General features: G+C 38.5%; 1 protein-coding gene across 1 annotated transcript; it reads right to left on the bottom strand.

Moving 5' to 3' along the window:
• Window positions 1-1,667: 1,667 nt before the first annotated feature.
• Window positions 1,668-7,039, bottom strand: LOC108669395 (eukaryotic translation initiation factor 3 subunit G). The gene is made up of 8 exons (XM_018156716.1): window positions 6,957-7,039; window positions 6,290-6,327; window positions 5,585-5,670; window positions 4,652-4,798; window positions 3,194-3,358; window positions 2,587-2,895; window positions 2,277-2,359; window positions 1,668-1,808 (listed from the first exon to the last, which is right to left on the bottom strand). Exons 1-8 carry the CDS (start codon window positions 6,971-6,973, stop codon window positions 1,787-1,789), a joined length of 867 nt encoding a protein of 288 aa, XP_018012205.1. The 5' UTR covers window positions 6,974-7,039; the 3' UTR covers window positions 1,668-1,786.
• Window positions 7,040-12,926: the final 5,887 nt, after the last annotated feature.

The raw sequence follows: 12,926 nt of genomic DNA, 5'->3' as shown, positions 1-12,926 counted from the left end.
GTAATTACCTGAAACTGAAACGCTGAGAGGCCTCAGTGGTCCACTCATTAGAGTACTTTACCCAGACCACCAAGTGGGCTGAACTGACACCACCGCTAGTGTTCCAGTTAGACTAGGTACCATTCATTTATTGTTGTATCTGCCATTTTGTATTTTGTGTTTTGTTAGTAGTAAATTGTTTAGTGTTTTCCATGTTTTATGCCTTCCTGAATGTGACTCCTTCTGACCACATTCAGTATTGGTTCCATGACCAAGGTCTCAAGAGTTACAGTCTCGCATATTTGTGCGGGCTTACCGGGAACCGCTACACCGTGACTGCCGAGGCAGCACAGGCTCAGAGATAGTGAAAAAAAAAAATAGAAAGAAAAAAAAATAGTAATAATAGGGAATCAGAAAAAAAAATTAAACAGAAACTTAAACTTACAATTTGTCAATTGGATGAAGGTACTACAAACAAGGCCCACAGAAAAACAATTATCGAATGCCAAGTCTCCTCAATTGTCAGGGAAAACGATCAATTAGCATCGAGTACCCCAAGAACAGAGCAGCTAATAACCAGACTGGCAGTGGCAGACCCCAGGGCGGCAGGGCCCAGTGCCACATTCGCTTTGCTCCGAAGATCCGAAATTGGCCTGACAAGCAGTAAAAAAGCATAATCCTACTTTCATAGTCAACTGTATTATACATGACATGCATTAGCATTTAGCATTACAATTAGTCACTGCAACCTGCGCAATCGGCAATCATGCACCTGAAATTCTCAACCTCCCATTTGACTCACTTTGCCAATGCCATGGTGAAAATAATATCTATAAAATGACGCGGATATCAGTTCCGTTCCGTAATTCGAAATTTCGGGGGTAGTGGATCAAAATAATCCTTGCATAATGGATCATTTTGACCTGTCATGGCACCTTGAAGCGATATAATTTTTCAATCACCAATTCCAAATTCTACGAATTTAGGACAACCTGAAAAATTAATACATTGAATCTGCGTTATATTATAATATATATTCTGCTAAAGATTTCGAAAAGTCATCATGTCATAAACTATGTTAAATTAATTGAACCAAACAATGCCTGCGTTTTGTAGGGACTTTTAATACTTGAAACGCTGGGCGTTTGGTAATCTAACAAGTAGTTTGCACCCACGGAAATGATTCTCAGGCGGAACTATGAAAACTAATTGCATCCTAACAAAGTTTCAATAAATATGGCACCAAACTGTTACTACTGATACCATTGGGTACATGTATTCAGATATAAACAAATCTAAGATTGAGCTTAATACATTTGTCTACTAAAAAGCTATGAAAATTTTCATTTCAGCTACTTTAATAATAATTAAATAAATTCATTACTGATCACTTTCAAACCCGAATTTGATTGTATAGTGTTTAAGAAGTCTGTGAATATGATGCAGACTTCACTCTTTATTTTGGGTAAAAGAAATAGTCAAACTTCAGAGCATTGAAACGCAAATTTGCCTTCACACTCAAACTGTGAACGATTTGCTATTTCGGAAACGCCAGAGCCAATGAATTAAAATCTTTAAATTGACCAACCCACGGACGCGATCTCGCAATGAAGCTCAATATCGTGACGCCTATACGTAAGTGAAAACTCAAAGAAAAATGCGGCAATATGGAAAATGGAAAGTCAAGAGACCTTTTTATCTGTAATAAATCAGATGGTATCAATCTAAACCATTGACAAACGTCACATAGGATATGAGGTGTATGGTTCCGTCCATCAAAGCTGAAGATAGCCACGTACGTCAGCCTCTACGACTGAGTGCCCGATGGCCTGGTAAAATGAAAAAAATGTCAATTTAGCCACGTTCAAGAATAAATATGATATCATGGTTAACGTTCGAAAGATGTTATGAGTTTAATAATTTCATTCAGACGAGACAGCAGTCATCAATAATATGTGATTAAAAATTACTTTTCAACGACAGCACTTCTAAAGAATCTAGTGTCTTCGATGTTACACACGTACAATGAATTTTTCACTTTATTTGTAATATGAAAAAAAAAAATTATTTTTGATTTTTTTTAATGTTAACAACAATTTAAATTTATAAAAAAAATTTCTGACAATTGATTCACGCATTGTCTCCAACTTTACGCAACTGTGCAAAATTTCAGATTGATTGGACAGGTAGAAGTGAGTAAAATGTCGATTATAAGATTTGTAGCAGACAGACAAACAAACAAGAAGTGAAGTTAAAGAGAAGTGTTGTAAAAAGAATAAAAAAGGAACTGTACTTGCCTTGCCCACTCCACGTTGAGAATGAGATGATCATAGCCGTAGCCATTAAGGACTTCGATAGCTCGCTCAGCTTCTTCTTTGCGCTGGAATACACATCAAAGAGGTAATATTGAGTATCCATTTGATTTAAAAGAGCAGCCGATATTTTGATCACGGCGCATTTATAGGAGAGAATGTAAGATATTTGTACCGGTATGTCAGCAGATTTCGGCCTACCTTCTAACTTTATTTAATGTTTGACAACCATTCGCGACTTCACCTCATCTACAGCAACTTATCGGATAGTTTTGATTCAAGTAAGAAAACTTACCATGAAATTGATAAACGCAAATCCCTTAGGCATTCCCGTATTCTTGTCGCGCGCCAGGTAAATGCGGACAATTTCACCGAAAGGACTGAAGAGATCTTGCAAGTCCTGCTCTCGGGTGCTGTCCGATAAGTTCGTGACCCTGACGGTGATGGCATCATCGCGACCGCTGCGGTTGCCCATACTCTCCCCTCGCTTGTTGGCGCCCTCCCTCATGCTGGGGGGCACATACTTGCCTCCACTGCCACCAAGCGACTTACCACCAGAGCCTGTAGCCACTGGTCCAGCATTTTCTTCCTCTTTGTCGTCTCCCTGTATTATAGATGTGAATTGAAACGCATTTGGGGCAATCATTTGAACAATTATCATGCGTCTAATTATAAGGCTTAAAAACAAATTACTTTTAAACACGATATAAGGTTTTAAAGGATGAATAAACAAAGAAATTGGTTCGCTATTAGACGTAATACCTCAAATTTAGATATTACACACAGCATAACACCACATTAATACACATCTGCAGTCTCACATGCAACGGGTTAAGAGAATTCAGCAACCATGCTGCAACGAGACCTCAACTCCGGTGGACTATAAAGACCACAAAACCCACCATAAGGGAAGTCCTGAGAGGATCCAGCTGTTCCTTGTAAGGGCAAAGTTTTGTCCAATGATCTTCTCTGCAGATGCGACATTTCACTTGACCCTTGGCCTGGTCCAGGAGCTTTTTCTTGACGTCCTCTTTTTCGGCATCTTCCTCATCTTTAACCGTCACAAACTGATAAAAAAGTTAAAAAATTAGATTTAGGGTGCAAATAAAAAAAATGAGAATTTGAAGCAGAAAAATTTCGATTTCTAAAAAATACTTGGGTTTGTGCTACTATCACCGGACGTTCGCCGCAGCTCTTCGGTATCATCAGCAGGCTCGAGATCTACAGTTAAACGCCGGTAACTATCTGGTAATAGACAAACCTTAATAAAGTTTCAATCGCTGGGGTTTTATTGAACTTGGTTTCTGTTCATTAAAACTTCAGTTAGGGGGGATAAAACGTAGAGTTCATTCCAGAATCAAACAGTTTGAAAGAAGCACGTTTAAAATACCAACCAGCATAGCTGACATTCATGATCAATGAACAAAATAATATATCTTTAATAATACTACCAAAAGACCAATCGCAAAGCCGCAGATCACCAGTGAAGTAACAGAGTGGAGTGAGCATGGTCAGAACCTCGCTGTAGGACTGGCAGGACGCGACTCTTTAATAGATTCACCGCCACTTATCATTCAACATAGCAGCTACTGAAGTAAGGTTAGATTCTAATATTACTCAGCCGGCTATGCCAGATGCAATTGTCCAAATTCACTTTCGGTACATAAAAAAACAGCCGGTTATGCCAGATGTGACTGTCCAAATTTACTTTTGGTCCATAAAAAACACGTGAAATGAATAATGAATGCTGACTAATAGTGAAGGATTACTATCGTTCATAGGCTAATCATGATCAAAAATTGTCTTCATTCACTGAAAGCAAGAATATAGACAACGTTGAAGTTTGCATTAATTTAATTTCATCAATTCAAGTTTCATTTAAAGGCAAAACAGCATAAAGAATGAAGCAGCCACGACCGGAAATAAGTATATAAATGACAAACAGCGATTTATACAACCACTCAGAATTTACGATCAGTTCCAGGACAACAAAAATTACTAATTTGTCTTAAAACGTTTTTCCACCTATCTGCATCCTCAGAACAAGATTGAACACCAAATAATATCCACAGATCTGAGATTTGACCTTGAATCAAGAGTCATAGCAGTCACGCATGCAGAGCGTGAGACTCTAGTGAGTAACAGTGCNCTCAGAAGGCTAATTAGGAGCAGAGATCTCTCCTTAGAACCTTCACTCAGTCTGTCTCTTATACACATCTAGATGTGTATAAGAGACAGCACTAGCATGGCACTCTGACTCGAGTAACAATGCACTCACTAGCATGGCACTCTGACTCTAGTGAGTAACAATGCACTCACTAGCATGGCACTCTGACTCTAGTGAGTAACAATGCACTCACTTGCATGGTGACGTCCTCAGCAACAATGGTAGTGGCAGAGTTTGGTCCTGGTGCATCGTTCACACTCTGGCCATACTTTTTCCAGCCTTTCCTCAGTGCAATAGCCTTAGGCACCTGCCTCTTCTCTATGCGGAATGTGCTGATGATCTGCAAAACAAACAATGAATATGTGAAACATAAATCAATAAATAAATTTTAAAACAGTAAAAACTTGTTAATTTCATGAACTGCCTATAGAAAGAATGCAAAATATCTTTGAATAAGAATTGTTTAAGAAACATATAAGTATAAACTATACCTACTTAAATAATTCCAATCTTCCTGGATAAAAATTTGAAATTCAAGCAAGGCATCCCAAGCTGCATTTTTTATATCACATGAACAGCATCGGAGCAAAACATATTCATCAGTGATGTTGCCACAATAAAATTTACATGAATATTTAGGGCCAGCAGAGTAGTTAAGCATCATAGTCTGGCCAAACAGTGTGCTGGAATGATTAAATGGATATACCAGTGTCTAATTAACAGAGTATTGTCCAATTTCACACCAATTATTCAAAAATAATAAAAAAAAAAACTTGAAACTAAAGAGTGAACTCAACAGCACAGTGGCTTTAGAAGAAATTTTTTATGTAACAAGGAAAATCTTCAATAAATTAGTGACATTTAGGCTTTAAAATTATTCTCCCAAGTTGATAGCCTAGATACAACCTAATTGTTATCATCAGATAATCAAGATTTACATAATTTTGTATCAATTATTCATTAATATTAGTATTCATCAATATTTCCCATTTAAAATGTAAACATTCCACGAATACTAATTTTTGAATGCAAAACTTTCAGCTCATCTAAATTTGCTTTCAAGCTAATAATAAGAACATATAACAATTGGTCAGAATAGCCAACATGGTATCACCACTTTATTTACCTTTATCATCTTGTCATTATCATCATAGCTGTACTCGGTTAAAGTCTTGGTATTTCCCTCCACTTGAACTGACGGCGGAGGCAAGTCTGCAAAGAGAAAACAATTCTATGCAAGAACCATAAAATGCAATAAGTTGCTTTTATATTGTGCCCTTACATGATAATCAAATTTCTATGGCTCCAAAATTGGGAACAATCAGCTTAGAGAACTAGTATTGTCAAATGGTTTAAATAACCTATAGATGAGTAACTATTGCTTACAATCTACAGTAATGAATCATGTTATTTATGGATAATTTTATCAAGTAGCCAATTAGTAGGCAATTGCTAGGCTAGAGAGATTAAAAAAAAACTGAGATTAATTCAGGGCATAAATGCTAATTCATGAACAGCATCAACAGTGAAAAAAAAAACTAATTTTTTCATTTTATTTATTGAGCTGGTTCAAGATTTCAACCAACATCATATTCATTGGCATGATAATATTGTCTTTGCCACAATACACAAATTTGAACTTTGGTCATAGAAGCCATAAAAGCATTTGCTGTTGGTCCATTTGCACCAGCCACCTGCTGCAACACACAACCTTCTGAAGCAAGTTGTGTCATCATAAGAACATAAGTATTTTTAAACATTTGGAAGAAGGTCAACAATTACATGAGGCTCTCATCACCCAACTATTGGGACTTCATGAGGCTCTTCTCACCCAATATATCATCAGCCCAGCTGCTCTTGGGCCCATGTCTGTAAAAAGAAAAGATAAATATTAAATTGCATATAGAGCAGCAGTTTTCGCATAAGTTTCGATAAACAAAACATTGCTAAAAATTTCATAAACATGACTTTCTTATTGAAACCGATCAAGGCAAATTATACAAGCAGGTTAGCCCAGCATTGCCTAGGCTTAATAATTCCTGTAATTTTAGGATCCCCTTATCACAAATCACATTCCTATTGTCCCATATTTCAATAAGAATAATAAAAATTTGGTATGCTTATTAAAATGACATTCAAACTCACATTTTACATTAACCAAAACTCGAATTAGACATTTGTTTCATAATAAATATAATTACTATTTCACAACATTTCAAATATGTATAAATGATGAATTAAATATCAAATTTGATATTTTTGTACATGGCATTTCCCATTTTAGGAATAACTTACTAATCTCTACCTAAAACATTTTCAATCTCAAATAAAGATGCAATACAATACCCAAGTAATTATGGATTGCACTCGGAGAGCACTCCTGTATTTAGGTATCTACAGTGCCAAGCTTTAAAAGCACAAACATCAACACTGACAATTGACAAAGATCTAGAACTTGGCATGAAATGGCCATATAACAATGATTTAACATTACTTACTCATCAATAGATGGCATTGTTGAGGTACTAGGCTAATTCACTTGTCTGCAAAAATTAATGATATGATATACAGTTGTGTACCTGAAAGGAGAAAAAAAATGTCATCAAACAAATTTTCAACATCACATGCCCTTCAAATCTTACTTAAAAGTTAAGGATCTTGGCTCCTCTACTACTACTAGTGATCTAGGTATATGATGTCAAATTTGTCAATTACTTTTCATTGGACCTGCAGCACAACATTGAATTAGGTTATTAGGTACCAATATGGATGCTAATTGGCATTGGACACATAAATGCTGTGCTAAGGTGGATATGGATTAATGCACAAAAATTAAACAACTATACCACATCGTGAATAAGAACCATTATGCAATTTTAATATATTGCAACTTCGAAAAATACACAAATTTGCATCTAACAACCTAACATCCTCAAATTTTAACTGAACTTCATGTTTTTTTATGTTTTTTTTAACTGAACATGTTTTTTTTTATAATTGACTTGTAGGCTTCAAGTATGCCGGTAGCACACCTCCCAGCCTGAGCACAAATGGGGTTTTGGACACTTCACTTCACTTTTAGATCTATTTACTTTCTAGCACCTCCACCAGCCAGTGCGGCAGTAAATTGTGAAAAGAAAAGGTACAATTAGGCTTGGTAGAATATTTACAGCCTGGTCACCATGTTGCAGTTAAGCAAATATTGACCAAGATGTCGGATGGCAGCAGTGCGTCTCCTCATTGGGGCATCCCCACCGCCAAGAGCTGAGGAGAGATCCCAGGGCAGAGAAAGGCCCTCCAGTCTAGTACGGAAATCTCTTCGCTGGTTGATGAATTGTGTGCAGTGCAGGATGAGGTGCCCGATTGTGCCCTCCACATTGCATATTGGGCAGTTACTTGAGTCAGCTAAATTGAATCTGGCCAGATGAGCATTGACGCCAGCATGCCCAAGGCATAGACGTGACACAGCGCATTCAACTGAGCGTGGCAGCGATCCATAATCCACATAAGATATCTCAGGTCCCAAGCTTCTTCGGAAGGTCCCTTTTCCTGTTTCTTGTACGTCTTCTGACCATTTGCAAGCCCATTCTTGATTGGTGAGTGACTTCACAGTGAAGATCCATTCCTCAAAGCACAGTTGAGATCTTGCTGTGCGGTCATTAGAGTGCGCAAGGTTTGCTGCCCTGTCTGCCACTTCATTTCCACGGATACCACTGTGACCCCTGATCCAGCAAATAACCACTCTGTCAAGTCCCTTGACCAGCATCAACTCATGTATCTTGAAGACAACTGTGCGGTGAGACAGCCCCAATGAACAAGACAAAAGCTGCACAGCGGACCTTGAATCAGACAGAATCAAAACCGGCTCCTCCTTCATAGATACGTCTTCAGTGGCAAGCTGCATGGCCTTGTGTATGGCAAACAGCTCAGCACCAAGCACAGTGTGCTCTCGTTGAAGCAGCCACCCTGTTGCCAACTGGGTTGAAGGCACAAAAATTCCAGCAGAAACTGACCCATCACCAGTTCTTGAACCGTCCGTATAGATTTGGAGATGCTTAGTCACGCACTAGAATTTGTCGGGAATAAAACACTTGTACTAGCCGTTTTTCTCACTATTCGCACAATTTTGATTGAACTGCACTAACATTGAACCTTTCACTGAAATCGTTTCGGTACAAAATTCGCGAGATAAGTCAAACCGGCATAGTAAGAAGTGAGAAAGTTCGGACCCGCAAACACTACGTGCGTCCTCGATCACTGCCAGAACTCAACTTTTGATCACAACAGAACTCAAACTCTGTGAACACTTAAAAATCCATCAAGCTAGAAGGAGTTTTTCAGAAGGCCGAACGATAAATTTGACGGAACATTTACTGCTCCTTTTGTTGATTCAAATTAAACTAAAATAATACTTAATTATTCATTTTAAAAACGAACTAAAGATTTGGGAATAACTCTAACATATAGTTAATTAGGAATTATATATATATGTTTGAGTGTCATTCAGACGAATTACAAGAAAATTATTTTTTGACTCTCACAAAATCACGTCAAGCTTACACAAGTGAACAGGGTGCGTGGACAAAAAGTTTAACTTCCTGGGGCAGGGTGGCCCAGTGGTTAAAGTTCAGAGTAGGTACCAAGATTGACTCACTAGAGTACCAAGCTGGCGCAGAGAGGCGCGGGTTCGATCCCAGCTCTGTGCGACAGTTTCTGGTCAGAATCGGCAAGGAGGCCAGGCGGTTAAAGCACAGCAGAATTGTCGCAGTGAGTTGCGAATTCGAGACCGCAAAATGCTGTGAATGTTCTGTGATGTTAAGAATCGGCGACAGGCCTACGGCCTACTAAACGCTGAAACCGCTATTATTATTATTATTTATTATAGAGAGGCGCGGGTTCGATCCCAGCTTTGTGCGCCAGTTTCTGGTCAGAATCGGCAAGGAGGCCGGGCGGTTAAGCAAAGCAGAATTGTAGCAGTGAGTTGCGAGTTCGAGACCGCAAAATGCTGTGAATGTTCTGCGATGTTACGAATCGGCGACAGGCCTACGGCCTAATAAATGCTGAAACCGCTATTTATGATAGCTCTGAGACTTGACCAACCTAGAAAATTGCACGATCCACCGACTGACAGGCTCAAACAGTACGTCCAGTGCTCAGTTGATGAGGTCACAAGTAAAAACCTTTAACAGTTTGTCAAAGCAAGTGATGTAACACGATGGTGTTGCCTCGCTCAAACGAAACCGAGTTGCGGTCGATGGCGGTGAGGAGACGGCAGGCAACCTCAACGATTAATTATGAAACGCATTCAGCAAAAATTGCTCTCCGACATTCAACCTCTGATCAATAGGCAACAGCTAATGATCAACCATGTTACGATCTCAGTACCTACCATTGGAGACCAGCAGAAACTTTTTTCTTGCGTAAGCCTCAGGAAAGCAATAACGTGTCCAGACAAGATCACATGTCGACTTTTCAGGGAGACATCTGCCGTTGTCCAGGATAAGAGATCGTAGTCAGACTGCCAACTGCAGGCCTGTCTCTTTGACCTATGCGTGTTGCAAGTTTAGGGAGCATATCATCAGATCGGAGATCACGGCTCACCTCGACAGAAGCAGCATCCTCTGCGACACACAACACGGTTTCCGGAATAGGAAGCCTGTGAAAAGAGCAGATCCTTGTGGTGGATGACCTGGCAGTGGTGGTCGAATGGGTGGGTGGCCTTGATTAACGAAATGATCCTGCTCGATTTCTTCCTGTCCATCTATACTCTGCATGACCATAAACTGGAATCCTTCGCGACATGCAGAGTACGGAATCTTTAACGACAAGCATCTCGGTGTGACCATCACCTATAACTTTCTCTGGGGGGGGGGAACCATGTGTATCCCATTGCAGCAGATGTCACAAGGCAAAGCACCCTCACCCATCAAAAACTGAAATGATGCAACACGCAGGCTAGGTCCATTGATATATGGGAAGGCACGACGAATCTTATAGATTACTCATCGTGCGTGTAGGATGTAGCTCGTGTACTTCAGTGAAACGTGGACTCGCGGGGCTAGAGTTTTTTTATTGATGGGGCGCTTGACTGATAGATGGTATGCGCTTGACTCAAGGACCTTATCGATGGTGGTAAAACCAGACATCGAGCCCCTCGCTTGAACTCGAGTCTTTGGAGAGCAGCGCAAAAATGCCTGCACGGCGTACCAAGTCATGCAAAAACTTCATGCAAAAACTGGAGTATATGTAAGTTCCACCATCATACTTTAGCCCGCTGCTTAATTAGAAGCCACCAACAAACGAGAGAAGAACCGATGAATACTCCCACTCCTTTTTTTCCTTCTAGCGCCAGACTACGGACCGACAGAACCTAAATTACTAGTAAACTAGAATCTTTACTAGCTGATATCAAGTTTCATTTCAATGGGGCAGTGTTTTAAAAGCGCTCACGTATATTGTGCTATAAACTAAGATTCGTCATGGTAAGTTCAATATATGAAGAGTTTTATTTATCCCCCGCTTGCCGCCATAATCACGATTTCTGAACATTTCATTTTTTTTTATTATTATACAAAGATTATTTGTGAAGTGAAAAGGGTGATGTAATAAATTGACAGAGTATTACACCAGCTATCACAGTTTCAAGTGATGCACCCCTTACATTTTAGAATTGTTTGATTAGGAACAGAATTGCCTTGTTACGTCATTGTTCTTTTCAGTAATGGCCGTAACAGTAACGATGTATTATAAATTACGTACAGTAGACTATAAACTGGCGAATTTAAAACAATCGAAATATTTTTGAATAAGAAAACGTGCTTCCAAATCCCTAGAACTATTTGGGTCGAGCAAAATTACGAGACAGCTCTTTGCTAGTCGATTGAAACATTACTATAAATTGTATATCCTTCTTTTGCTTAGGTTTTAATTCAACGTGACAACCGAATAAGGAAAACAGAAGGTATTTTTTGCGTTCTGCATCGAAGTGGAAATTTCTGCCAAATTAAGTAACATGGAGACTTGTCATCATGATTCATGACTGCATGAAATTTCAACAGGACTAATGAAAAAAAAATCGGTCTGGAATATAATCTTATTGGTCTTATACTATTAAAAAAATGTCGCAATCCTGGCTGCAAGGTAAACGAAATTCAATCGATGGGAAAGCTTCCCATTTTTAAAAAGCCTGTTTATTTATTTTTGACTTTATGTATTAAGAAAGATCAAAACGCGTATTCGATCAGCGTTTATATTCAACTATATAGCGTTAGCCCCGTGGTTTAATTAATACATGTATTATTTCAACCGTGGTAAGCCCGGCATTGCCCGCTCGATAATAGCTCATAGCTGTATATCCAAAATTGCTTAATTGGTAATCCCGTAAATATTAATAAAGCTTCTGTGTGCTAATTAAAGAAGCAACCGGTAAAACCAACATTTTACACTAAACATCGAACTCGTATGACTTATCTTACCTTGATCATAAGGTAAGGAATAAAATTTCACTTTTTTAATATTTCATTTAGTTTCAACAGCTAAAATATAAATTTACAACTATTACCCTATTAATCCTACCGCATTTTGCATGCTCTAGTCTAAGCATGGTTCTAGGATTCCCCCACTAGAATAGATATACATTTTCAGGTCCATTTATCAATGAAAGTCAAATCGGTTTATAATACAAATCGTTATTAAAAATGTTAATAAATGCATTTATGGGTGTTACAAATTGGCTCTCGAACTGGATCACTACACACCAAAGTGTAATTATCAACTATGATTATGATGGTAACTACATTGGCATGTACACTTTAAAATGTTTTATATCTTAATCATCATGATTAACTTAATGCATTCAAGTTTATTTTATTTCGTTTTGACGAATGGGCGCTAAAGATAAAAGAAGTAGTATTAATAGCTGCGGGGTGGGACAATGAAACTCACTCCACACCATGGATGGTCAGACCACTCAAAGTGGTGCCTTGTAGGCGGTCATGTAAAGCATAACTCGTTATTCCCGCCCGCAGACGCTAGGCTGCACCTTCTGCCGCTTCTGTCCGTCAAGAAAGTAGGCTGGCTAACAGCCGGACACACCCCCCTAATTTAGGAAGCAAGATGTGATGCTTTTTACATCTGGTATTAAAAATAATCCCATATGATTATTATTTGATAAGCTCTTTTTTATGGATCCGTTATTTGCAGTTTTAGATTTTAGTAATACGTGGCTAATGAGTAATTCTTATTGGTTATAGAAAGTTAGACGAAATAGATGTTGATATCTTTACACAGAAGAATCGGAGAAATGGTTCAAATAGCATGAAAAACAATTCGATTAGAGGCAAAGCTTAGGATTGTATCGAATGAAACAGCAAATAATTTTTATATTGATCAATGAATCTTAGAAAAACAAGAAAGGGAACGAGTTGTATTGAAATCAACGAAACAAATTGAAACATACGAGCGCAGCC

Source organism: Hyalella azteca, unplaced genomic scaffold (assembly GCF_000764305.2).
Source record: "Hyalella azteca isolate HAZT.00-mixed unplaced genomic scaffold, Hazt_2.0.2 contig17852, whole genome shotgun sequence".
NCBI lineage: Eukaryota > Metazoa > Arthropoda > Malacostraca > Amphipoda > Hyalellidae > Hyalella > Hyalella azteca.
The sequence above is the reverse complement of the archived record's forward strand: the minus strand, read 5'-3'. Positions and strand labels throughout refer to the sequence as shown.

What these genes read in the sequence shown, in the direction of transcription:
- LOC108669395 (XM_018156716.1), bottom strand. An exon ending in TTGCGTTTATCAATTTCATG is followed by an intron (nt 2,360 to 2,586) that starts GTAAGTTTTCTT and finishes TGTGTATTCCAG; the next exon opens with CGCAAAGAAGAAGCTGAGCG. An exon ending in CTCAACGTGGAGTGGGCAAG is followed by an intron (nt 1,809 to 2,276) that starts GCAAGTACAGTT and finishes TCATTTTACCAG; the next exon opens with GCCATCGGGCACTCAGTCGT.